A 26,957-nucleotide genomic window follows, 5' to 3' on the forward strand; every position below is an offset into this window, starting at 1 on the left:
CATTAGAATTCTTTTAAACTATGATTTGCCTTGTCTTCCTGTAGGTCTGTCCTGTACTTGATGGTCTTCTTGTATTGACTATGTTAGATCATTGTGAATCCTAGTTGTCTGTTGTGCTGTCACCCATTGCAAGAATGATGACATCTCTACCTATTGCATGCTGTTTACTACAACATTGTGTAAGGTAATTTGTGTAGCTGTTGGAGTATTGTTAATTGTAGTCACTGGAGTACTGTCTATAGAAGTTGGAGTGATGTTATCTGAAGCATATCAGGTTACTGCCTCAATTGCAACAGTGTCATCTTTGGTAGTTGAGATAGTTTCAGCTGCCACAGCATTTGTGGAAGTATCAGGCTGGAGGTGCTAGGAAGAGTGATGGTGTTGGCATCTATAACTTTGCTGATAGAAGCAGCAGAAGCCATTGTGTTAGCAATCATCATAGGAGGAGCAGAAGTTGCTTCCACACTGTTAGAGGGTCCCTTGCAGTGCTGCTTCCTTGAGTGGTTAGTAGGAGAGGAGGGAAATAAGAAGAGGAGGGTATCTAAAACAATTGTGTAAGAGTGAAGGACAAGAGTTTGTGTTTCAAAGAGCTAGGAAGCAGGTAGTGGCTCATGGCAAGTCCATAGAGTTTTCAGAATTCCCAGAGTCGTTCGGGTTTATTTGCTTCCCCATAGGTTTTAGGGTTTTATGAGTTGTGGATTTAGATAATTCAACTTTCTCTACAGCAATGTGAAGTGTTCAGAGAGAGGATACGAACACAGCATAACAGAAGCCACCTATATTCCAATATATGCCTCATCTCATTTTGATTTTCTTGGAATAGACTTCTTCTTAAAATTGAAAGTTTATGTTAATGTTTATTTGTAACCCCCGTAGTCCCTTGGTAACTTTCAGGATCTATTTCTAGAGCATTTGTTGACTTTATAAGTTGTATATATTCAAGTACTTCATCTAAAATGATATATAATTTTCTTTTAAATTTTATTGGTTCTTATACACATTAACCAAACCTTGAATTTGTGATAGTTCACTGATGATATGAATGCTGTGTAAGATAGGTGCACTAGATTTTAAAGGAATCATGTCTGAATAGAAAATGCTGTATACACATGTAATATATTTTTAAGTCTTTTTCATGTAAAATTGTGTGAATGCATTGAGGTAAAACACTCATTGGGTCAAATGTAATGATACTATTCTACTCAATAATTTCTAGGAACATGCTGTGTGGAGAAATACTTTTAATATATACATCATGGTCTGTAGTTATTAATTATTTCATGGTTGACACTCAAGGGGGCATCCTATTTTATTTTTTCTGTTCTCATGATTGTACATTACAGTTGTATTTCCCAAAATGACCACTGTGCCTTCTGGAACAAGGTTTCTGGAAGGATTACTTTTATACAAATAACACAGTAGGTGGTGCGTCGTCACAATGAGGACAACAGGAGATGCTGTGTAATGCTGCTCAGCTCTTTATTGTCATGTTCTATAATCCGTGGGTAAAGGTTGTTTCTCAAGCCTTTCAAGATTATTTCTCCCAAAATTACACAGTGTTTTGATTTATGCTATTCTAACTGCCAAAAGGAATTTATTATTTGCCACCACCTTCAAAAAGTATCAGTGGAATTTTGGGTAGTCGCAGTAGTGTTGGAGATTTTGTCATCTGTTTTTGTATTTGCTTGTTCTGTGGTATGAAGTTGATTAGGAGGATTGCTTAGAGATCTAGGGTCTGGAGCAGTTAGCTGACACTGATAATGATATTCAGTTGTACCTAGTTGATTGAATACTGCTCCACTGATAAAACCAGGAATACAAACAAGAAAAGGAGGTGGATCAACTGTTATTGTACTAGGGGGTAAATTTCTTGTTAGTCTCATTTGCACACCATTGGGCTGAAGACAGAGATGATGAGGAAGAGTTGAAGGATCTTGTTGTCTTCTAGGATTATGTTGTCTCCTCTGGCCTCTGTCACCCTCACCTTACTGTGTGACAAAGAAAATAAAGAAATTTAAATTAGATACTTCGCAGAGAATTGTAGCATATACACTTTTTGGGCAAGGTATAATTTTAGATGACTTCTAGAAGTCCTCATCCCCAAATATACGTGCCAGCCTGAGTTTTCAGCCATGTCTTTTTAAAAAATTCTGTATCACTTGAAACAGAAGAAGTTAGAGATTTCAAGTTACAGGAAAACATTTCGACATACAATAAAGGTTCCAAATACAGATGGCATTTGGTTATGTGAGATCAGATAGCCTCAGGCTCATGACTGCCAAAAGCAGGCATGCTGATCATGGCTCCATTGTACTCTCTAGGTCTTTACCCCGACCTGGATACACTCACTGTCCTTACAGTCTATGAAGTGAAGGAGAGTACATGGTATTTGCTTTCTGATTACAGGGCTTCCTACATTTTCTAGTTCCACCGTGTTTCTTAAATTTTCATATTATATTTGTTTTAAAATCAAAAATTAAACTTGTAAGGGAAACTGGTTGGGATTCAATTTAACTGAAAAAGAACGATACTGAGTAAACTAATCCAGTGTGTGTAAGGTGATCATGGACCTGGGTTGGGGGAGACTAGTTTGAGATCAGGGAAAATCCAGCCACTTAGAATATGAAAATCCACAGGAACACAGAAGCTTGTTACTTCATGTCAATGCAACTTTAATAAGCAAAATTGGGGCCACTCAAGCGGGCATCTTATTTTAATTTTGTGTGTTCACATGACTGTACATTACAATTATGTGCTGTGATACGGGATGGAATTTTTTGAAGTGTGGGATGATACTACCCTTGGGATGAGGATTGAGCTGCCTTCCAGGTTCCTCTTCTGCCTCTTGATTCACCTGAGAGGAGGACATGTCTATGCCACGGGTAGACTTTGCTATGACAACAGGCTTCTTACAGTTCTAATTTATGGTAATTTATTTTGCAGCAAGTAAAACCTGTTACTTTTTTTAAAGTAAAATTCTTCAAAGATACCCAGAGAATGTGTTTCCCCTTTTGTTGTGAGCATACAGGTTCTCGGTGAAAGCTTAGATGTCGTTGAATGGAATGAAAATATTATGAACAAACCCTTAAGTTGGCTCTTCGTAAATGTGGTCACTGAAATGAATCCCTAATGGAAGTAGTCGTCAGACCTATTGGGAAATGTCTCTGTCACTTAAGAAGTTACAATTGTTCTGAGTTTTAAATCCACTTTCAAAACCTGTTTCAGAGTTTGTACTTTTAGAAATAAGTTTATTCCAGCATTAGGGAGGTCGAGAACAGTCTCATGTGCCTATGTGGACTGTGTAGTTACAATACAAGATGTGTCAAATATTGGCCAGAGTGAGGGAGATTATTTGTCTCTGTAATGTAATTGCTGTGGTTGTATCCTCTATCACCTGCATTCCTATATAAAACTCTGTTTTTTTGTGCTTTAGAAAATGACATGCATATGTGTGTCCATATCCTAGATTCATATGATTTGTTGTGTGATATTGAGATTCATACCTTAAGCGTATTAGGTGTTCATTTGCTGTGAGTTATTTAATGTTGCTTAGTTGTCTAGGCAGTGCTTGTTTTGGTCCAGCACTTGTAGAGCACTCAGTGTCTCACTTGTTATGCTAATACCCAGTTTAGTGATTTTTCCTCAGGTTCAATATTAAAAATAATCACAGCTGAAAAGCAATGAAGGAAATAATTCATTAGGAAGTTGGAGTTTTTGTAAAGTTGAAAGGTTAAGTATTGGTGCAGTGTCAGGGAAGTCTTTGAAATGAGGTGGGAAGACTCTAGAACATAAAGGGCCATGTCAAGTAGAGGGACAGTATGTTCTCTTGTTTTTGTGCTGCTGAATCTAAGTCCAGCTTGTCTCTAGATCACATTTTGGAGAGATTCCCCATTCATTCACTCATTTCCTGTGTTCTTTCCCTAATTTGTCATCTGACACATTGCCTTCTGCAAATCTACAGTTTAACGTAACCCAAAAAATGTGTCACTTAAAGGTAAATATTGTGAGCAGTGGTAGAAGATCCCAAAGACAGTTTATGGCCAGATTTTGGCCTAGGCACTGCCTTGCATTCCTCTCTAGTTTCTTATGTCACCATTCTCCAGTATTTTAGTGATTTATAACATTCCAAGTTGACACCAACTTACTTTCTTTCTTTTTTTAAATGCAAAATCAAGTGTTTATTTTCCAGTGCATCCATCCTCAATTAGTGCTTCAAGGCATATGACTAAAAGGCAATCCCAAATAGATATTACAAGCAGTTTTAATACTTTTTAGGGGCACAGGTTATATCAGCAAGTTTACAGTTCAAACCTTTAAATCTATTGTTTAGGAAGCAAGGGCAGATCATGACAGGCATTTGAACTCTGGGACTTCCCAGAAGGTCAGGTGACTATCAGCCAGGACCTTCCAAGACTTGTGCTGGTGAGTGGAACTTTGCCTAGCTTAGCCTTGACCTGAGGCATATGGAACTTGGTCTAGCCTTGACTCAAGATGGGTGGGTATAAGACTGGTGAAATCCCCTAAGGTCCTTCCCAAACTCTCCCACCTTCCCACCCTGAACTTCCCTACATTGGGGCATGCAGTGTTCACAGAACCAAGGGCCTCCCCTCCCATTGATGTCAGTCAAGGCCATCCTCTGGTACATATGCAGCTGGAGTCATAGGTTCCCTCCATGTTTACTCTTTGGTTGGTTGTTTTGTGGAATGTGGGAAAGAAGCAGACAAAAGCTGTCTTAGAAAACATCAGGTGACTGGGACTTCTCACCAGGAAGCTTCACAGGAATTTGCTGAGTAAACAGCCTATTCAAAAAGTGACACCAACTTTCTTTCTCTCAGCTTTCTACCTCACCCTAACCCCCCATATTTACCTGCAGATGGCTCCCCTCTCACTTCACCAAGGGGTTGCAGCAGGTAGGAATAAACTTTGCTGTCTAGGTCAGGGGCCTGTAAAGTCACTTATGAGTGAAGAGACTCACTTCTCCCTTGTTTCCTTGGGGACTTGACTTTTGTTTTTTTATTTTACTCTGCAACTGTAACATTAAACTAGCACACTTCCTTTAGAAAATGACCACACGTACGTCCAGTCACCAAACACTATCCCAGAACTTTGCACCTGCTCCTCAGTTCTGTTTTGCATGTTCTCAGGCTCTCTCAACTTTTCTGATTTTTATTTTTATTATTATAATGACATTTTAAAATCCTAAACGGAACCTTTTTCCTCACTCTTAACTAAAGTGCAGAGAGAATAAAGACATTCCTGAGAAAATGAATATCAATTAACATTATTTCTTCTTTAAAGACCTTGCTCCTCATATCCTCACACTGCCTGCTTTTACTCTGACTACATACTTTCTTTGCATCTCTGTAGGAAAGGTCAGGCATATATGGCCTATTCAAGTCTTATGACCCCTTACAGTCCTCTTTTCCCTAATAGCCCATATAAATTTTATTTGCATTATCGATGAACTATATTATTTCAGGGCACATCTATGTTATGAGTGCTTTTCGTAACTTATTAGTTCATTGACTAAAGGCAGACATTTGATACAAGGTATTTCATTTTCAGTGTTGATCTCTGCCTGCAAGGTCATTCAGAATTTTCTTGTTAATTACCTAGGCATAAACTCCTGGAAAAATAGTTCACACTTTTTTTATGTCTAATGCAACAAAGAATTTGCTGATTATTTTTTATTTCCTTTTGGGCATCCTGATATTGACCTTGATATTATGCAGTGGAAAACCTTCTTGGGCACATCTGTTATTTTTGTAATAATTTATTATAATATCTGTGTTTTTTAAATTGATACAGATTTTTGAAGTGGAAATTCAATCACTTGTTTGTCTTTTCATCAGTAATTTGCAGCTCATATATATTAGGAAATGCAGATAAATAAAGTTAAAATATCTGATATAAATTTAATAAGGGAATGTGAAGGTTTGTGGTAGGCACAATTAATACTCACCGGGAAGCATACTATAAGAATCCAGAGGCCAAAGATCAAATACAGTGGCTTCATCTTTGGTAGCCCCTGAAAAGAAACATAATGGGTGGTTAGCATTACTTTTTAAAATAAAATGGGATTTTGGAACATGTCCTAACACATGATATATAAGTACTGCAGTTTATCTTAATATAATTTTTGATTCTTATCTTACACTGAGCATTAGTGGCATTATATAGTCAGCTCATAATATTTGATTCTGAAATGATAGGGCTAGTTTCCATTTTTGAGTTTTGAACTGATGGAGGGAAAATGTAACACCTTTTAGAGTCTGAGCAATAGAGGATTTAAAAAGCAGAGCTTTTTTGACTTAACATTAATCATTTTCATTTATCATTTAGAGATGTATAGTTTTTATTTGTTCATTTCTATTTACTTTCTATGAAAGCATGACTTAATACATTGAATCATTTTAACAGTACACTGGGCCATTTTTATGTACAACAAATGTTCTCATTTCTGCTTTCTAGTTTGCAACTGTTTTCCATCAGTAACTAGGACAGAACAAACAATAATTTAGGTTCATTTTCTTCCCAGTTGTCTCAAGGGTTGTGGTAAATTTCTGTAGCAAGATGGCCTGACTTCTTCCTACACAGCACTGTACACAGTGATCAGTAAACTTTTTTTAACCCTGTTGATGTTTTAAATGTGGGAGCTGAAAAAAAAGCAACCCTGGAAAAAATATTAGGAACAGTTTCTCACTAGGCATTATGAGCAAATGTCCCATTTCAGGTTTCCTAATCTATATTTTATATGAAGATTAAGACTAAAACTATACTTGACAATAAAAGAATTTCCTGGGGAATCACTATCCCTGAACTCAAGCAGTATTACAGAGCAATAATGATAAAAACTGTATGGTATTGGTACAGAGACAGGCAAATAGACTAGTGGAATAGAAATGAAGACCCAGAAATGAACCCACACAACTATGGTAACGTGATTTTTGACAATGGAGCCAAAACCATCCAATGGAAAAAAGAGCATTTTCAGCAAATGGTGCTGGTTCAACTGGAGGTCAGCATGTAGAAGAATGCAGATCGATCAATTCTTATCACCCTGCACAAAGCATAAGTTCAAGTGGATCAAGGACCTCCACATCCAACCAGATACACTCAAACTAATAGAAGAAAAAGTGGGAAAGAATCTCGAACACATGGGCACTGGAGAAAATTTCTGGAAAAAAACACCAATGGCTTATGTTGTAAGATCAAGAATCATGGGATCTCATAAAACTGCAAAGCTTCTCTAGAGCAAAGGACACTGTTGTTAGGACAAAACAGCAACCAACAGATTGGGAAAAGATCTTTACCAATCCTACAATTGATAGAGGGCTTATATCCATAATATACAAAGAACTCATGAAGTTAGACAGCAGGGAGACAAATAACCCTATTAAAAATGGGGTTCAGAGCTAAACAAAGAATTCAAAGCTGAGGAATGCCAAATGGCTGAGAAGCACCTAAAGAAATGTTCAACATCTTTAGTCATAAGGGAAATGCAAGTCAAAACAACTCTGAGATTCCCCCTCAAACCAGTGAGAATGGCTAAGACCAAAAACTCAGGTGACAGCAGATGCTGGTGAGGATGTGGAGAAAGAGGAACACTCCTCCATTGTTGGTGGGATTACAGACTGGTACAACCATTCTGGAAATCAGTGTGGAGGTTCCTCAGAAAATAGGTCACTGCACTACCTGAAGGCCCAGCTATACCTCTCTTGGGCATATACCCAAAAGAAGCCCCAACATATAACAAAGACACATGCTCCACTATGTTCATAGCAGCCTTATTTATAATAGCCAGAAGCTGGAAAGAACCTAGATGCCCTTCAACAGAGGGATGGATACAGAAAATGTGGTACATCTACACAATGGAATACTATTCAGCTATGAAAAACAATGACTTTATGAAATTCATATGCAAATGGATGGAACTGGAAATTATCATCCTGAGTGATAACCCATTCACAGAAAAACACCCATGGTATGCACTCATTGATAAGTGGCTATTAGCCCAAATGCTCGAGTTACCCTAGATGCACAGAACATGTGAAATTCAAGAATCATGTCCAAAATGTGGATATTTCACTCCTTCTTTAAAAGGCGAACAAGAATACCCTTGGGAGGGTATAGGGAGGCAAAGCTTAGAACAGAGACTGAAGGAACGCCCATTCAGAGCCTACCACACATGTGGTCCATACATATACAGCTACCAAACTAGATAAGATGGATGAAGCAAAGAAGTACAAACTGACAGGAACTGGATGTAGATCTCTCCTAAGAGACACAGCCAGAATATGGCAAATACATAGGTGAATGCCGTCATTAAACCACTGAACTGAGAACGGGACCCCCATTGAAGGAATCAGAGAAAGTCTGAAAGAGCTTGAAGGGGCTTGAGACCCCATATGAACAACAATGCCGACCAACCAGAGTTTCTAGGGACTAAGCCACTACCCAAAATTATACATGGACTGACCCTGGGCTCCAACTGCATAGGTAGCAATGAATAGCCTAGTAAGGGCACCGGCGAATGGGGAAGTCCTTGGTCCTGCCAAGACTGAACAGCCAGTGAACATGATGGTTGGGGAGAGGGCAGTAATGGGGGAGAATAGGGAGGGGAACACCCATATAGAAGGGAGGGGGAGGGGTTAGGGGGATGTGTGCCTGGAAACCAGGAATGGCAATAACAATTCAAATGTAAATAAGAAACACTCAATTTAATAAAAATGGAGCAAAAAAAAAAAGAAAAAAAGCATGAGCAAAATTAGATGGAATAATTTTCTTTCAGAATACATGTGAGAGTTGTTCCTTATTAAGAATGTGAAAGAACCATAGGGTACAGGATGGAGAAAAGGGAATTTCAGACTTTGGTGAACTCACTATCCTAAGTGATCAACATGAATACTGTTCTGTTGCTTGCATAAGTTTTCGAAATGTGATGTATTTTATGACTCATGGAATCATGTAGGTACTTATTCTCACAGTGATAAAACAAGAATATCTTATAAGCATCCCACTGAAATGCTCCCTCTGAATGATGGGCAACTTTTAACACGAAGTGAAAGGGCTTCATATTCCCAGGTTCCTACCTTGGAGAAACTTCTAAGCAGGGAAATGTGCTGGTCAGAAGCTCTCTGGTCAGTTAATTTTGAGTGGTGGAATACGGAGGACCAGACGTCTCAGCTCTTATATATGTTGTAGGACAATTTCATTGGCAATAAAGAGACACAGTTGGAAGATAAATCAACTTCGGCTGATGCTTCACAGACAGGAAGCATCCTTGCCAAGTTGGCAGTCTGTTCCTGCAGTTTTATCATTTCTGAATATCCTCACTCACTCTTGTTTGAAGCTTCCTTGGGAAGCTGTACAGTGAGTCAAAATGTGATGTCGTTTCAGATAAATTCAGGGGGACAGTAGGGACATATTCTTCAAGGGAAAAAAGAGATGAATTGTTCATTGTGATTATTTTATATGACATCTTTTCTTCTTTGTTAGTCTCATGATATTTGCTATGTCATCTTAAAAATAATGTTACATGGTAAGTACCAACACTTAAAAAACTAAATTTTCTAATGAGTATAAAAGAACATTTAGTAAGATAAATGAGAAAGAGCATTAAAATCACTACTGAATACATGATACTCTATTGCTATATTACAGTCACATATTCTCTCTCTCTCTCTCCCTCTCCCTCTCCAACCTCCCCCCCTCTCATTCTCCCTCTCTGTCCTCTCCCCCTCTTTCTTCAGGATACTATGCTAATACCACCCATAGTTTCTACAATGAATGACTCATCTTCTTAGATAATCTGGGTATCTTAAATAATGAAGTGATGTTATACTTTTGAATTTGCAGGATTTTACCCATATGGTCTCATGTATTTTTCTCACATTTATACAAAGTTGACTTACCAGAGCTGCTTATGTTTAGTCTTGGTAGTGAACCCAGAACTTGTATTTCCACTAGGCTTAAGGTTTTTGTATGTTTGTGATAACTTTTTCTTTTTTAAAATTGGGGCAGTGTGTCGTTTCATTTCTTGGGCTAAACTGCTAAAGTGCAGGTCAGTGGGGAGTCAATGGGGAGTCAGGAAGGAGGATTGTTGAAGAGGGGGATCACCCTCATAAAAGAAGGGAGAGGGAGAATGGGATGGGTGCTTATGGTTTGGAAACTGGGAAATAGAATAACATTTGTAATGTAAATAAAAAAGTCAAATTAAAAAAAAGAAGGAAAGGATAATAAGTGCACCTCACTTCTATTGATTGTACAAAGGAATCTGAAGTCACACAAGCATACATGCACACATATATCTCACACATACAGTGAGTATGCATCCCCAAATCTAATTAGGAAATACGTTAGCATTTTTTTAAACAACGGTTTGCACTGTCTTCTTGTAGGTTGGTATACTGACCTTAGAGTGCTGTGAATCCTAGTTGTCTGTAGTGCTGCCACCCACAGTAAGAGTGATGAAATCTCTACCTGTTGCATTTTGTCTCATGTAGCATTGTTGGAGGTAACTAGTGTAGCGATTGGAGTGTTGTTACTTTATTTGTTGGAATACTGTCTGTAGAAGCTGGAGTGATGTTATCTAAAGCATATGGGGTTATTGCCTCCTGCCTCAGTTGGAGGGCAGTGTCATGTTTGGTAGTTGAGACAGTCTCAGCTGCCACACCATTTGTGGATGTATCAGGCTTGAGGTTGCTAGGAGGTGTGATTGTTTTTGCATCTATACATTAGTTGACGGAAGCAGCAGAAACGGTTGTGATGGCAACCATAGTAGGAGCATCAGAATTGGCTTCCACATTGTCATAGGGTGGCTTGCAGTGCTGGTTCCTTGGGTGGTTAGTAGGAGAGGAGGATAAAGAGGAGGGCTGCAAGGTGTCTTGGAGAAGAGTAAAGGACAAGGGTTCATGTCCCTAAGAGAACAGGAAGCAGGTAGTGGCATCAACCGAGTAGTTAAAGTGTTCGTAGTTCCCATACTCTTTCAGGTTCATTTGCTTCCCCACAGGTTTTAGAATTGTATGAGGTGTGGATTTAGATAGTGTAATTCTCTCTTCAGAAATGAGCATCGTCATCAAAGAGAATACAAAGAGATCAAAATAAAAGTAAATTAAATTCCTATATATGCCCCATCTCATTTTGACCTCATTGCTTCTTTAGAAAGGCACGTTTATATGAAAGTTTGGTTCTGAGTCCCACAGTCCCTTGGTAATTTTGGGGGCCTCTTCCTAGGGCTTTTGTGCATGCCATGAATTATAGATATTCAAGGGTTCCATTTAAACCATGTACAATTTCCTTTACGTTTTATATGTTCTTACACACATTAAACAAGGTTAGGATTGGTGACAATTCCCACAATAATATCAATGCTGTGTACTATAGCTGCTATAGAATATAACAGTGCATGATAGAATCAAACATGCGCTGTACACATGTAATCTATTTTGTTGAGACTTTTACATGCAAACTTGCATGAATCCCTGAATGTAGCATACTTGTTTTGTCCAATATAATGTTACATCCTATTCGTTCATTTTCAGGAATTGCTGTATTGATATATACCAACATGTTCTGTGATTAGTAATTAGTTGATGGTTGACACTCAAGGTGTATCTTATACCTTTTCATCTCTTTTCATGATTGTATATTAGAGTTGTATTTCCCTTAAATGATCACTGTGTCTTCTGGAACAAGGGTTCTGGAAAAATTACCTTTATACAAATAACACAGTACGGAGTAGCATCGTCAGAATGATGACAGCAGTAGATGCTGTATAATGCTTCCCTACTCTTTTTTATTCCATCATTATTCACTTGGGTATTTCATATGTACATTTCAATTTTTATTCCCTTTCACAGTTAGGAGGCCAACATTCCCCTAACCCCTTCCTCTACCCTTTGCTATGGGTGTTCCTCTCCCCATCCTGCCTCCATTACCGCCCTTACCCCAACAATCACGTTCACTGGGGGTTCAGTCTTGGCAAGACCAAGGCCTTCTCCTTCCACTGGTGCCCTTACTAGGCTATTCATTGCTACCTATGAGGTTGGAGTCCAGGGTCAGTCCATGTGTAGTCTTTGGGTAGTGGCTTAGTCCCTGGAAGCTGTGGTTGGCTGGCATTTTTGTTTATATAGGGTCTCAAACCCCTTCAAACTCTTTCAGTCCTTTCTCCGATTCCTTCAACGGAGGTCCTATTCTCAGTTCACTTTTTTGCTGCTGGCATTTGCCTATGCATTTGCTGTATTCTGGCTGTGTCTCAGGAGAAATCTACATCCAGTTCCTGTCAGTTTACCCTTCTTTACTTCATCCATCTTATCTAGTTTGGTGGCTGTATATGTATGGGCCACATGTGGGGTATGCTCCTAATGGGCCTTCCTTTTCTCTCTGTTCTAAACTTTGCCTTCCTTTTCTCTTCCAAGGGTATTCTTGTTCCCCTTTAAAAGAAGGAGTGACACATTTGCATTTTGGTCATGATTCTTGAGTTTCACTTGTTCTGTGTATGTAGTGTAATTTGAGCATTTGGGCTAATATTCACTATTCAATGAGTGTATACCATGTGTATTATTCTGTGATCGGGTTACCTCACTCAGGATGATAATTTCCATTTGCATCTGAATTTCATAATTCATTGTTTTTCATAGCTGAGTAGTATTCCATTGAGTAGATGTACCACATTTTCTGTATCCATTCCTCTGTTGAAGGGCATCTGGGTTCTTTCCAGCTTCTGGATATTATAAATAAGGCTTCTATGAACATAGTGGAACATGTGTCTTTGTTATATGTTGGAGCATCTTTTGGGTTTATGCCCAAGTGAGGTATAGCTGGGCTGTCAGGTAGTTCAATGTCCAATTTTCTGAGGAACCTCCAGACTGATTTCCAAAATGATTGTACCAGTCTGAAATCCCACCAACAATGAAAGAGTGTTGGCTTTCTCCACATCCTCGCCAGCATTTGCTGTCTCCTGAGAGTTTGCTCTTAGCCATTCTCACTGTTGAGAGGTAAAATCTCAGGGTCGTTTTGATTCGCATTTCCCTTATGACTAAAGATGTTCAGCATTTCTTTAGGTGTGTCTCAGCCATTTGACATTCCTCAGTTTTGAATTCTTTGTTTAGTTCTGAACTCTAATTTTAATAGGGTTATTTGTATCCCTGCGGTCTAACTTCTTGAGTTCTTTGTATATTATGGAAATAAGCCCTCTATCAATTGTAGGATTGTTAAAGATCTTTTCCCAATCTGTTGGTTGCTATTTTTTTTTCTTTTTTTTTTGGAGCTGGGGACCGAACCCAGGGCCTTGCGCTTCCTAGGTAAGTGCTCTACCACTGAGCTAAATCCCCAGCCCCCGGTTGGTTGCTATTTTGTCCTAACAACAGTATCCTTTGCCTTAGAGAAGCTTTGCAGTTTTATGAGATCCCATTTGTGGATTCTTGATCTTAGAGTATAAGCCATTGGTGTTTTTTTCCGGAAATTTTCTCCAGTGCCCATGTGTTTGAGATTCTTCCCCACTTTTTCTTCTATTAGTTTGAGTGTATCTGGTTTGATTTGGAGGTCCTTGATCCACATGGACTTAAGCTTTGTACAGGGTGATAAGCATGGATCGATCTGCATTCTTCTACATGCTGACCTCAAGTTGAACCAGCACCATTTGCTGGAAATGCTATCTTTTTTCCATTGGATGGTTTTGGCTCCTTTTTCAAAAATCAAGTGACCATAGTTGTGGGGGCTCCTTTCTGGGTCTTCAATTCTATTTCACTGGTCTTTTTGCCTGTCTCTGTTCCAATACCCTACAATTTTTATTACTATTGCTCTGTAATACTGCTTGAGTTCAGGGATAGTGATTCCCCTGGAGGGAGGTTCTTTTGTTTTTGAGGATAGTTTTAGTTATCCTGGGTTTTTTTTATTCCAGATGAATTTGCAAATTTTTCTGTCTAACTCTGTGAAGAATTGGATTGTTATTTTGATCAGTATTGCATAAAATCTGTAGATCGCTTTTGGTAAAATGGCCATTTTCACTGTACTAATCCTGCCAATCCATGAGCATGGGAGATCTTTCCATTTTCTGAGATCTTCTTCAATTTCTTTTTTCATAGACTTGAAGTTCTAATCATACAGATCTTTCACTTGCTTGGTTAGAGTCACACCGAGGTATTTGATATTATTTGGGACTATTATGAAGGGTGTCGTTTCCCGAATTTCTTTCTCAGCTTGTTTCACTTTTGTGTGGAGGAAGGCTACTGATTTATTTGAGTTAATTTTATACCCAGCCACTTTGCTGAAGGTGTTATCAGGTTCAGTAGTTCTCTCGTGAAACTTTTGGGATCATTTAAATATACTATGCTGTCATCTGCAAAGAGTGATATTTTGACTTCTTCCTTTCTAATCTGTATCCCTTTGATCTCCTTTTGTTGTCTGATTGCTCTGGCTAGAACTTCAAGAACTATATTGAATAAGTAGGGAGAAAGTGGGCAGCCTTGTCTAGTCCCTGATTTTAGTGGGATTGCTTCAAGTTTTTCTCCATTTATTTTAATATTATCTACTTGTTTGCTGTATATGGCTTTTACTTTGTTTAGGTATAAGCCTTGAATTCCTATTCTTTCCAGGACTTTTATCATGAAGTCTTGAATTTTGTCAAGCTTTCTCAGCATGTAATGAAATGTTCATGTGGTTTTTATCTTACAGTTTGTTTATCTAGTGGATTATGTTGATGGTTTTCCGTATATTAAACCATCCCTGCATGTCTGGGATGAAGCCTACTTGATCCTGATGAATGATTGGTTTGCAAGAATTTTATTGAGTATTTTTGCGTCGATATTCATAAGGGAAATAGGTCTGAAGTTCTCTTTCTGTGTCTTAGGTATAAGAGTAACTATGGCTTCATAGAAGGAATTCGGTAGTGCTCCATCTGTTTCAATTTTGTAATATAGTTTGAATAGTATTGGTATGAGGTCTTCTTTGTAGGTCTGATAGAATTTTGCACTAAACCTATCTGGACCTAGGCTCTTTTTGGTTGGGAGACTTTTAATTACTGCTTCTATTTCTTTGGGAGTTATGGGGTTGTTTGCATGGTTTATCTGTTTCTGATTTAACTTTCGTACCTGGTATCTATCTAGGAAATTGTCCATTTCCTGAAGATTTTCAAGTTTTGTTGAATATAGGCTTTTGTAGTAGGATCTTATGATTTTTGGAATTTCCTCTGATTCTGTAGTTATGTCTCCCTTTTCATTTCTGATTTTGTTAATTTGGACACACACTCTGTGTCCTCTCATTAGTCTGGCTAAGGGTTTATCTATCTTGTTGATTTTCTCAAAGAACCAACTTTTGGTTCTGTTGATTCTTTCTATGGTCCTTTTTGTTTCTACTTGGTTGATTTCAGCCCTGAGTTTGATTATTTCCTGCCTTCTACTCATCCTGGGTATATTTGCTTCTGTTTGTTCTAGAGGTTTTATGTTTGCTGTCAAGCTGCTGATATATGCTCTCTCCTGTTTCTTTCTGCAGGCACTCAGAGCTATGAGTTTTCATCTTAGCACAGCTTTCATTGTGTCCCATTAGTTTGGGTATGTTGTACCTTCATTTTCATTAAATTCTAAGAAGTCTTTAATTTCTTTCTTTATTTCTTTCTTGACCATGTTATCATTGAGTAGAGTGTTGTTCAACTTCCATGAATATGTGGGCGTTCTTCTCTTATTGTTATTGAATACCTGCTTTAGCCCATGGTGGTCTGATAGTTTGCATGGGATTATTTCTATATTTCTGTATCTGTTGTGGCCTGTTTTGTGATCAATTATGTGGTCAGTTTTGGGGAAAATACCATGAGATGGGGAGAAGAAGGTATATCCTTTTGTTTTTGGATAAAACGTTCTATAAATATCTGTTAAGTCCATTTGGTTCATGACTTCTCTTAGTCTGTCTATCTCTCTGTTTAATTTCTGTTTCCATGATATGTTTATTGATGAGAGTGGGGTGTTGAAATCTCCTACTATTATTGTGACACCTGCAATGTGTGCTTTGAGCTTTAGTAAGGTTTCTTTTATGTATATAGGTGCCCTTGTATTTGGTGCATAGTTATTTAGGATTGAGAGTTCATGTTGGTGGATTTTTCTCTTTTGATGAATATGAAGTGTCCTTCACTATCTTTTTTGATGACTTTTAGTTGAAAATCAATTTTATTCAATATTTGAATGGCTACTCCAGCTTGCTTCTTCTGAACATTTGCTGGGAAAATTGTTTTCCAGTCTTTCACTCTGAGGTACTGTCTGTCTATGTCTCTGAGGTGTGTTTCCTGTAGGCAACAGAATGCAGGGTCCACATTGCCTATCTGGTTTTTTAATCTATTTCTTTTTATTGTGGAATTGAGTCCATTGATATTGAGAGATATTAAGGAATATTGATTGTTGCTTCCTGTTTTACTCGTATTTGGATGTGAGATTATGTTTGTGTACTTTTCTTCTCTTTGTTTTGTTGCAAGAGGATTGGTTTCTTTCTTTTTCTAGGGTGTAGTTTGCCTCCTTATGTTGGGCTTTACTATTTATTATCCTTTGTAGTGCTGGATTTGTAGAAAGATATTGTGTAAATTTGTTTTTTTCATGGAACATCTTGGTTTCTCAATCTATGTTAATTGAGAGTTTTGCTGGATAGAGTAACCTGGGCTGGCATTTGTGTTCTCTTAGGGTCTATATGACATCTGTCCAGGATCTTCTGGCTTTCATAGTCTCTGGTGAGAAGTCTGGTGTAATTCTGATAGGTCTGCCATTATATGTTACTTTATCTTTTCCCCTTACTGCTTTTAATATTCTTTCTTTGTTTTGTGCATTTGGTGTTTTCACTATTATGTTTTGGGAGGAGTTTCTTTTCTGATCCAATCCATTTGGAGTTCTGTAGGCTTTTTTACGTTCATGGGCATCTCTTTCTTTAGGTTAGGGAAGTTTTCTTCTATGATTTTGTTGAAGATATTTACTGGTCCATTGCCCTGGGAGTCTTCACTCTCTTCTATACCTATTATCCTTAGGTTTGATCTTCTCATTGAGTCCTGGATTTCCTGTATGTTTTGGACCAGTAGCTTTTACGTTTTACATTATCTTTGACAGTTGTGTTGATGATTTCTATGGAATCTTCTGCTCCTGAGATTCTCTCTTCTATCTCTTGTATTTTGTTGTTGATGCTTGTATGTACGGCTCCTTGTCTCTTCCTTTGGTTTTCTATATCCAGGGTTGGTTCCCTGTGTCCTTTCTTTATTGCTTCTATTTCCATTTTTAATTCTGTCACCTGTTTGTTTGTGTTTTCCTGTCATTCTTTCAGGGATTTTTGTGATTCCTCTCTATACACTTCTACTTGTTCATTTAGGAGTATATAAGGAGTTCATTATGTCTTTCTTGAAGTCCTCCATCATCATGATCAAATGTGATTTAAAATCTAGATCTTGCTTTTCTTGTGTGTTTGTATATTCAGTGTTTGCTTTGTTTGGAGAATTGTGCTCCGATGATGCCATGTAGTCTTTGTTTCTGTTGCTTGGGTTCCTGCACTTGCCTCTCGCCATCAGGTTGTCTCTGGTGTTACCTTGTTCTGCTATTTCTGACATTGGCTAGACTGTCCTATAGGCCTGTGTGTCAGGAGTGCTGTTTTTCTTTCAGTCAGTTATGGGAACAGAGTGTTCTGCTTTCAGGCATGTAGTCTTTCCTGTCTACTGGTCTTCAGCTGTTCCTGTGAGTGTGTGTCCTGAGTCCACCAGGCAGGTCACTTGGAGTAGAAAAATTGGTCTTACCTCTGGTCTGAGGCCTGAAGTCGCTCTTTGGGTGCAGCGTTTCAGCTCTCTGTGAGGGCAGCAACCAGAAGGGCCTTCCCTGTCTTTTCTTGGACCTCTGTGCACAGGGGGTCTAGATGGCACTAGGTGTTTTCCTTGAGTAAGAAATGTGGGCAGAGTGTAGTCTCTTCTGGCTTCCCAAGTGTGTCTGTCCCTCTGAAGGTTTAGCTCTCCCTCCCATGGGATTTGGGTGCAGGGAGCTATTGACCAGGTCCCTTCAGATCCCGGTGTTGTCTGGACCGCAGAGGACCTGCTGCTTGAGTGGCCCTATCTTCCTGTTCCCAGGGGCCCTATACAGTTTCCTCTTGGGCCAGGGATATGGGCAAGGGTGGGCAGTATTTGTGGTCTCTCCTGCCCTGCAGTTTCAGGAGTGCCCACCTGTCTGGGCGGTGAGCTCTCTCTCCCATGGGGTTTGGGGGCAGGGAGCTGTGGTCCGAGATCAGCGAGGTTTGTTCCCAATTCTTTATTGTCATTTTCTATAATGCTCCTGTAAATGTTGTTTCTCAAGCCTTTAAAGATTTTTTTTTCACAAAATTCGATAGAGGTGTCGTTTATGTTATTCTGACTGCCAACATGAAAATTTGATTTGTTATCACTTCACATGTGTCTGAATGTTGGTCTGCAGCAGTAGTGAAAGAGATATTGGCAGCATGCATTGCATTGGCTTTTTATCATATGAAGTGGTTGAGTAGGAAGGTTTCTTGGAACTCTGTAACCTGGAGGAATTACTATGAATGGTAGAAGGGGGTGATTCACCAAACTCTGTAGCCGAGGGACCAGGCTGAGGATGATGACGAAGATGACAAGGAGTTGAAACATCTAGAGGTCCTCTAGAATCATGTTGTCCTCATGGCACCTGTGACACTCAGTAGACTGTGGGGGAAGAAAATACACAATTTCAAATTAGCTATTTCACAGAGCATTGTTAGCATATGCACTTTCTAAGCACAGTGTAGTTTTAGATTTCTTCTAAATGTCCTATTCTCCTAAGACATGTTCTGACCTGAGTTTTCAGCTATGTTCTTTTAAAAAAGTTCTCTAACACTAGAAGCTGAAAAAGAGAGTTCATGTTGCAGAATAAGGTCTATTGACTTATAGGAAAGGTTCTTTGTACTGGACAGAAGCAGATGGAAGTTAGGGTATATTAGTCAAGAGTAGCTTCTGTCTCATGACCTGCAAACCTGCCGGGAATCTTCCAATGGCCCTTTCTACTGTCGTGGTCTTTACCCATATTTCCCCTGACATTGATTCACTCAGTGATGTTGCATTCTAGAAAGTGAAGGAGAATATATGATATTTCTATTCTGGGCATGGGTTACTGTGCTTACTACATTTTCAAGTTCTACATATATTTCTGAAATTTTTATACTATTTTACTTTTAAGATAAAAAAATTAAATTTAAATGGACAATGTTGGGAGTCAAATAGGAATAGAAAGGAATGACACTGAGCATAAATGGTCCAGTGTGGATAAGAGGATTATGGATCTCAGTTGTGTGGGACTAGTATGAGGTCAAGGTAAAGCCACCCTATCTGCATCCCACACAGAAACTTTTTGATTCATGTCAATGAAATTTTAATAAACAAAATTGAGGCCACTCAGTATTGATACAGGATCAAATTTAATGAAATATGAAATGATGGCCTTGGGATGATGATAAAACTGCCTTCCAATTTCCTCTTCTCTCTCCTGTTTCATTTGAGAAAAGAATGTGTCTATGGCAAGTGTAGACTCTGCTAGAACAAAGAGGATTCTTATAGTCCCAATTTTTGGTAATTTATTTTGCTGCAACAGAAAACTGTTACATGTTTTTAAGTAAAAGTTTTCAAAGCCACTCAGAGAAAATGTTTCCCGTTTTGTTTTGAGCATAGAAAAGTGAATTCTTTGATTACAAGGAATGGAAAGAAGATATTATGAACAAAATTGGAAGTTGGGTTTTAGTAGACATGGTCACTGAAATTAATCCCAAATGGAAGTCGTGGTTATACATAATGGGAAATGTTCCTTTCCCTCAAGAGTTTAGAATTTTTATTGATTTAATTACAGTAAGTTTCAAAACCGTTTCCAGAGTTAGTTTTTTGAGAATTAATTTAGCCCAGCAGTGGGGGAGGTTTATATATGTTACAATAGAAGATGTTTCAAATATAGGCCAAAGAGAGGCAGAATAATTGTTTCTATAGTAAACACTGTGGCTGTATCACATAGCACTTACATTCATAAGTAAAACTCTTTCTTTTTTTGTTTGGACAGTGATATCCATACATGTTTCCATATCCTGGTATCATAAAACTATTTGTGTGATATTGAGATACATGTGAGTCCTGCTCGGTGTTCATTTGCTTGAGTAATTTAGTATTGAGTACAGGTCTAGGCAGTGATTGTCTTGGTCTGCACTTGGTGAACACTCAATCTCCCACTTGCTGTGCTAACACCCAGTTTAGTGATTTTTCCAAAGCTTCAACATTAAAAATAATCACAGCTGGAAAGTGATGTAGGAAACAAATGCATTATGAAGGTGGAGTCTTCTGAGAGATGAAAGGTTAAGACTTGCTTCAGTGGCAGGGACAGGGATGTCTTTGAAGTGAGGTAGGAAGACTCTAGAACACAAAGGGCCATGTCAAGTAGAGGGACAATATGTTCTCTTGTTCCTCCACTGCTGATCCTAAGTCAAGTTGATCTTGAGGTGATATCTTGGAGACAATACCCATTCATTCATTCATTTGATGAGTTCTTTCCCTAATTTGTCATCTGACACTTTCCCTTCAGCAATCCCAATGTTTATGTTAACCCAAAAACTTGTCACTTAAAGGTCAGTTTTGTGAGCATTGATAGAAGATCCCACAGTTTATGGCCAGACATTTGTCTTTAGACACTACCTTGCATTTCTCTCGTTTCTTTGGTCAGTACTCTCCAATTTCATAGATGTTTCTGACATTCAAAGTGGACACCAACTTTCTTTCTTGCAGCTTTCTACCTCATTTCAGGCTCCCATATGTATCTGCAGTTGGCTCTTGTCTTTGTTCACAATTGGGGCAGCAGGTAGGAATGAATTCTCTTGTATAGGCCTTGGTGTAGGTAAAATCACTTCAGAGTTAAGAGACTGAATTGTCCCTTGTTCCTTGGGCGCTTGACTTTTTTTTTTCTTTTAATCTGTAACTGTATGTCATCTCATTTAACTAGCATACTTCATTTAGAAAATGTCAACCCCTGTGTCCAGGCTTCCAACAGCATCCCAGAGCTTTGCACTTGTTCTTAGTTCTGTTTTGTCTGCTTTGAGTGTCTTACATCTTTCATTTGTATCATTATAATGACATTTTCAAACCCTGAAGTCAGCATTCTACTTTTGCTTCTTTCTTAACTGAAGTGTGCAGAGATTAAAGATATTCCTCGGACAATGAGCATCAGTTGGCATCAGACCTATTTTAAAGACCTTCTGCCTGGATCTTCTTAGTGCCTGCTTTTACTCTGACCTCATTCTTTCTCTTTTTTGCATCTCTGTAGTAAAGCTCAGGTGTATATGCTTTGTTCATGCCTTGTGGCCCCTCTCAGTCCTATTTGTCTCTCTCCTCCTAAATTCCCTATATCTTTTATTTATATTGTTGATGAACTATATGATTTCAAGATGCATCTATGTTACTAGTACTATCTCAATCTTGTTATTTCATTGAGTCCTGACAGCGATTGGATAGAAGGTATCCCATTCTAAATGTTGATGACTGCATGGAAGTTCATTCAGTATTTTATTTTTAGTTTTCTAGGAATACAGTGTGGGACAAATAGTTCATGTTATTCTTATTTTTGATGCAACTTAGTATTGAGCTGGTCATATCTCTGTTTCTCTTTGGATATCCTAATATTGTTCTGAATATTATGCTGTACTATACTTTATGTGTATATATGTAATTTTCCTAATGATTTATTATAATCTTTGTGACTATTAAATTAAAACAGATTTTTCAAATTGAAAACTACAGCAGTTGATTGCTATTTCATTAGCAATTACAGCTTTTATATATTAGGAAAGGCAGATAAATAAAGTTAAAATGTCTGATGTAAAACTTAAGAAGAGAACATGTATGTTTGTGGCATGTAAAATTGATTCTCACCAGGAAGCATCATATAAGATCCTAGAGGCCAAATACTAAATACAGTGCCTTCTTCCTTTGGTGGCACAATGGCTGGTTAGCATTATTTATAAAAATGATATGGCATTATTTGTCTCATGTCCTAAAACATGGTGTATACATAGTGCAGTGCATCTTAAAAGAATATTCTGATTTTTATATTGAGCTAAGTACTAGTGGTATGATATTGTCAATTCATAGCATTTAACTCTCAAATGATAAGGATACTTATTTTTGAGTTTTGACCTGATGAGGGACAATTGCTACAAATTTGTCCTCGGAGAGTTTGAGCAACAGTAGATTTTTTCTTTTAAAGCTGCTGGGAGAAGCAAAGGAGAGAACATGGAGACTTACGTTAAGATTCCTCCGTGTAGACTTAGAATCCAGGGGCCAACAGAGAGGCTTGTAGAGGACAGAAAAGTCCCAGAAGATCCCAGTCCTTCTCTCCGACTCCCAAGGAAGTGAACGGAACCTGGAGGCCATCTTGAAGAGCTGCAGACTCCAGAAACCTCGTATGCAAAAGAGCTGTATTGATTCCTGGAGACCTTTGTTATGTGTGACGTTCAACAGGATAAGCCCATATGATCTTGCCTGTTCGTTAGGATGTGTGCAGCAGAATGAACAGCCTTGATTAACAGGCGGCACATCACCAGCTGGGAATGAAAGGCTCCGTGGAAACCCATTAACAGAAAATCATCCAGCTCGGAGACAGCACATGCGCACCTCAGTGCCCTCTAAATGGTTAAATATTGATGCATTGTTTGGGTTCTTAAATTTTTTTCTTAGCTAAAAAATAAAGTGCATTCTTATGCTCATAAACAAATACATCAGTTGCTTAGGGGTTATGTGGAGTTTGAATGCAAACAGCATATTGTAATAACACCCCAGAGTCTGATATTGTAGTCTGTTTCTTGAGAACACACCATGACAAATTTGGTTTTTGCTACTGGTTTCCTAGGCAACTGGAACAATCTGTTGTTGAGGACATAAAATAATATCCTTCTCAGACACTGAGCGTCTTGAACTAAAATGTAATTGATTTTGCATGAAATGTAGGATTACTGTGTCCTTTGTACTGGGTTGGGTATTACAGCTGAAATGAACATGGTTGGAAATTATTTTTATTTTTATTTTTTCAAATCAACCATTTTGCTTCTAATCATGACTTTGCAAAGGCACTAACATTCCTAGCAGTGTGGAACGTTCTGTCTTGAACACCAGCATATTATTAAATAGAACTGTGCAGGTGCTGTGTAACTCTTCAGCATACACGAGTAATATTATTTATTTTGCGTGTGGAAAGTGTACCATATGAAATTGTACGTGTCGGTGGCAGAGCCAGAATGTTTATTTTCCCATGTTTACTACACATCCATGTAGCCTTTGTGACATGTGCAAACAGAAGCCTGCCTGGTACCCTGTGTATACTTGAGTAAGAAATCAGGACAAAGACTCTGAAAATTCTATTTTAATTCCATTTCTGTGGCTGGTTGACTATACTGCCATGGGCCAATTATTAGATCTCTAGTGTCTCAATATTTTTATCTAGAAAATGGGAATAATAACACCAGCCTCAAAGGGTATTATATGGCTAATTCCTTGATCTGTGTAAAGAGCTTTGAAGATAGAATATGCTAAATCTTATGATTGTTTTAAACTACATATGCAGCAGTATGTTACAGGCATAAAATTAGAGAGTGGTTTAATGAGGATAGCAAATTGGACTCCTCTGGTTCAGGATAAGAGAGTCTGGAGACCAAGCAAAGCTTTGTCTAGTTTACTGTTCCTGCAAACAGCATTTCCTAGAGTTATGCGGTAAGGGCTGGATTGCTTAGCAATTGATTTTGATGCCATCCTTTCAAGAAATACTGGCTTCCTGAGGAGGTTATAATGGTATGTTACAGGCACCCTTGCGATAGTGAACTTCATGCCCACCCCCTGATTCATTGGAAAGTTGATCTCCTTCCGAACAGATCTGTGGTGGCATTGAGGGCTGGATGGAGATTTTTCCAGATGGGAGCATTGCCTCCCAGAATACCTTGTTAGCACCTTTACCAGCAGAGGGTCCATCTCCCCTCACACCAGCAAGGGATTCCTTTTATAGGAAGTAAGATTGTTAGAGAAAAGACCCCTGCTCTTAGATGTGCTCTATTAATTCATTCACTCATACAACAAGTATTGAAGATTTGCTATGGCCTAGCTACTATTTTAAATAAATCTATAGAGCAATAATAGTTTTCAACCTGTGGGTTGTGACCCCTTGGGGTGGCATTTCAGATATACTTCATATCAGACACTTATATTATAATTCATAACAGTAGCAGAATTACAGTTCCGAAGTAGCAATGAACTAATTTTATGGTTGGGGGTCACCACAACATGAGACACTGTATCATAGGGTCGCAGCATTAGGATGACTGCGAACCACTGCTTTAGAGCTTAGAACAAAATGTTAAAATGTGGTGTCGGCTCCTAAGCTTTGTCCCATAGGCTAAAGGCAGGTGAAATATGCAATTCACGGTGGGACTGGGTGTTGCATGTGAGTTTCATGTATCTCGTAGACAAAAAACTCTAGTTGGTTCAGGAGTATTTGAGACGGCAAATGAATTTGAGGAACAATTATTCACATTTGAGCTGGGTTTTATGAACAAGAAAGACTTCTAAAGATATTCCTGAGGAAAGGGAAGTTAGAAAAGACACAGTGTACAATTACTTGGAGAGGAAAAAGGAAACAGACACTAGATCCCAAGCAATCTAATGTGGTGGTGAATAATCCTAGGAGATAATCCTAGAACACAACTTAACGTAGCATTACTTTTGTGTAAAAATGATATGCCGTCAACAAACCAATGCCACTTCTTCTCTTCTCCCTGTATCCATACCACATAGGCACCACATCCGATGATGTGTATTGCATTATTGTTTGTTAAATATGTGTTAAGTAAGGGAAAGGATGTATAAGGATATGAAACTGATGGGCATGAGCTTGCCCAATAGGCAGCAAATGGCTGCAGAGTGTCTCCTCTAAACATGAAGAACAGAAGTAGAGGGGGAGGAAGCATTGTTAGGACTTATGTGCACTTTTTACAGAGCAAGCTGGCATGTTATAAACCAGGGCAGTATTGACTTTGTAGAAAAATGGTAGTATAGCTTAGACATGATGCCTGGAAAGAGGCCATGGGCTGTGCTCACTGCCAAGATTGTACTTAGAAGGAACTGAGTGGACAGAGGCAAGCACCAAACATTTGGAGGAGTAGATGAAGAAGGTGGGTGACTGGGAGCTGAGTCTGGGATATCCATAGGCCAACCAGGACCAGGTTTCTAGAGCACTGGAAATTGGAGAATAAATGAGGTGGAAAAAAAAAGATTCCTCTGTGTACATTTACAGGTTGTTATGAATATTCTTAAGGGATGAATATGTACAGGGTTTTGCATGTCTAGTTAGGCAATTATATCTTATCAATTAGATCAGAGGTTATTGTGTTGTGTGTTCTTTCATGTGGTTAAATTCAAGAGATTATGTGGTGGCTGGAAACGCTAGGCCGCCACAGAATTGGGATGTATATTTCTGGCATGGTGGCAACCTGCCTTGGCAACTAGATGCATAGAGAGATTGTTGCCAGGCTCAGAGAGAAGCAGTGTGATTGGGATGGAGCAGAGCAGGTTAGAGGGTTTGCTGACTGTAATGAAAATATCTACCAGAAATCTTGGGGCACTGCAGTGCCAGATCTAATCCGGGATAAAAGACAACATTTTTTATAATTTTGCAGCAACAAGTTGCGAACCAAAGTGGTGGGCAAGAATCCACTAGTAATCCTAAGAGTTAAAAGTTTTATTTCCTAAGAGGGGGCCAGCGCCATGTTGAGTCACATGATGGCCCAAGTGCTGGAACCTTAAACAAAGAAACAGCCTAGTAGATTCCCTGCTGTGTGATAAGTAGAGGCAACTCAGAGAGTTAGAGATTTAAAAGCTTTTTATTAAAAAAAAATTGTTTAGAAAGTCTTTCAGGATACTCATTTCCTTCTAATGTGAGCTCCACAGGAATTTTGGGTTAAAATCCTAGTTAGACAACCTACATCTGAAGGAGATGTGTTATTAGAATGTGATTAAGTTTGTTTTTATGAAGAAGAGAATACAGAGATTACCAGAATCAAAGCATGATTTAATAGACTAGATTTAACCATATACTGAATCATTTCATGTACAACAAATGTTTTCAAATCAGCTCTTTTTTAATTTTTAATTTTATTTTTCTTGGATATTTTATGTATTTACCTTTCAATGTTATCCCCCCTCTCCCTCCTCTCTTACCTCTCCCATAAACCCTCTCTCCCCAACTGTTTCTATGAGGATGTTCCCACTCTCACTCAGCCACCCCTACATCAACATCCTGGCATATCCATACATTGGGAAAATGAGACTTCACAGGACCAAGTGCTTTTCCTGTTGATGCTGGACAATGCTATCCTTTGCTCCATATATGGGTGGAGTCATGGGTCCCTCCATGTATACTTATGGATTGGGCATTTAGTCCCTGGGAACTCTAGTGGGATCTGGTTGGTTGATATTGTTGTTCTACCTATGGGGTTGCAAACCCCTTCAGCTTCTTCAGTCTTGCCTCCAATACCTCCATTGGGGTCCTTTTCTTCAGTTCAATGGTTAGCTGCAATTTTCCTCATCTCTATCTGTAGCCTTTAAAGATACACACATATCTGGCTCCTGTCAGCAAGCACTTCTTGGCATCAGCAATAGTGACTGCGTTTGGTGGGCTGCATATGGGATGGATCCACAGGTGGGACAGTCTCTGTATGATCTTTTCTTCAGTCCCAGATCCACTGTTTGTGTATTTCCTCCCGTGAGTATTTTGTTCTCCTTCTAAGGATTGAAGCATCCACATTTTGGTCTTCCTTCTTCTTGTGTTTCCTATGATCTGTGAATTTTTCCTTAGGTATTCCAAGCTTTTGGGCTAATATTCACTTACAAGTGGGTGTATACCATATATGTTCTTTTATGACTGGTCTATCTCACTCAGGATGAT

General features: G+C 38.6%; 1 protein-coding gene across 2 annotated transcripts; it reads right to left on the bottom strand.

Moving 5' to 3' along the window:
- Positions 1 to 883: 883 nt before the first annotated feature.
- On the bottom strand, positions 884 to 9,167 carry LOC108352824 (SMR1 protein-like). Of its 2 annotated transcripts, NM_001409039.1 has the most exons (3): positions 9,093 to 9,167; positions 5,959 to 6,028; positions 884 to 1,984 (listed from the first exon to the last, which is right to left on the bottom strand). In NM_001409039.1, exons 2-3 carry the CDS (start codon positions 6,014 to 6,016, stop codon positions 1,614 to 1,616), a joined length of 429 nt encoding a protein of 142 aa, NP_001395968.1. In that variant the 5' UTR covers positions 6,017 to 6,028; positions 9,093 to 9,167; the 3' UTR covers positions 884 to 1,613. The 2 variants fall into 2 exon arrangements, with proteins under 2 accessions (NP_001395968.1, XP_063128871.1); XM_063272801.1 differs by lacking the exon at positions 9,093 to 9,167 and having other exon boundaries at positions 5,959 to 6,029.
- Between the last annotated feature and the right edge of the window lie 17,790 nt (positions 9,168 to 26,957).

Source organism: Rattus norvegicus, chromosome 14 (genome assembly GCF_036323735.1).
Source record: "Rattus norvegicus strain BN/NHsdMcwi chromosome 14, GRCr8, whole genome shotgun sequence".
NCBI classification, from domain to species: domain Eukaryota; kingdom Metazoa; phylum Chordata; class Mammalia; order Rodentia; family Muridae; genus Rattus; species Rattus norvegicus.

Coding starts and splice junctions, on each gene's coding strand:
- LOC108352824 (NM_001409039.1), bottom strand. CDS start 6,016: ATGAAGCCACTGTATTTGATCTTTGGCCTCTGGATTCTTATAGTATGC. Junction 1,985..5,958: donor TATAGTATGCTTCCCGGTGA/GTATTAATTGTG, acceptor TCACACAGTAAG/GTGAGGGTGACAGAGGCCAG.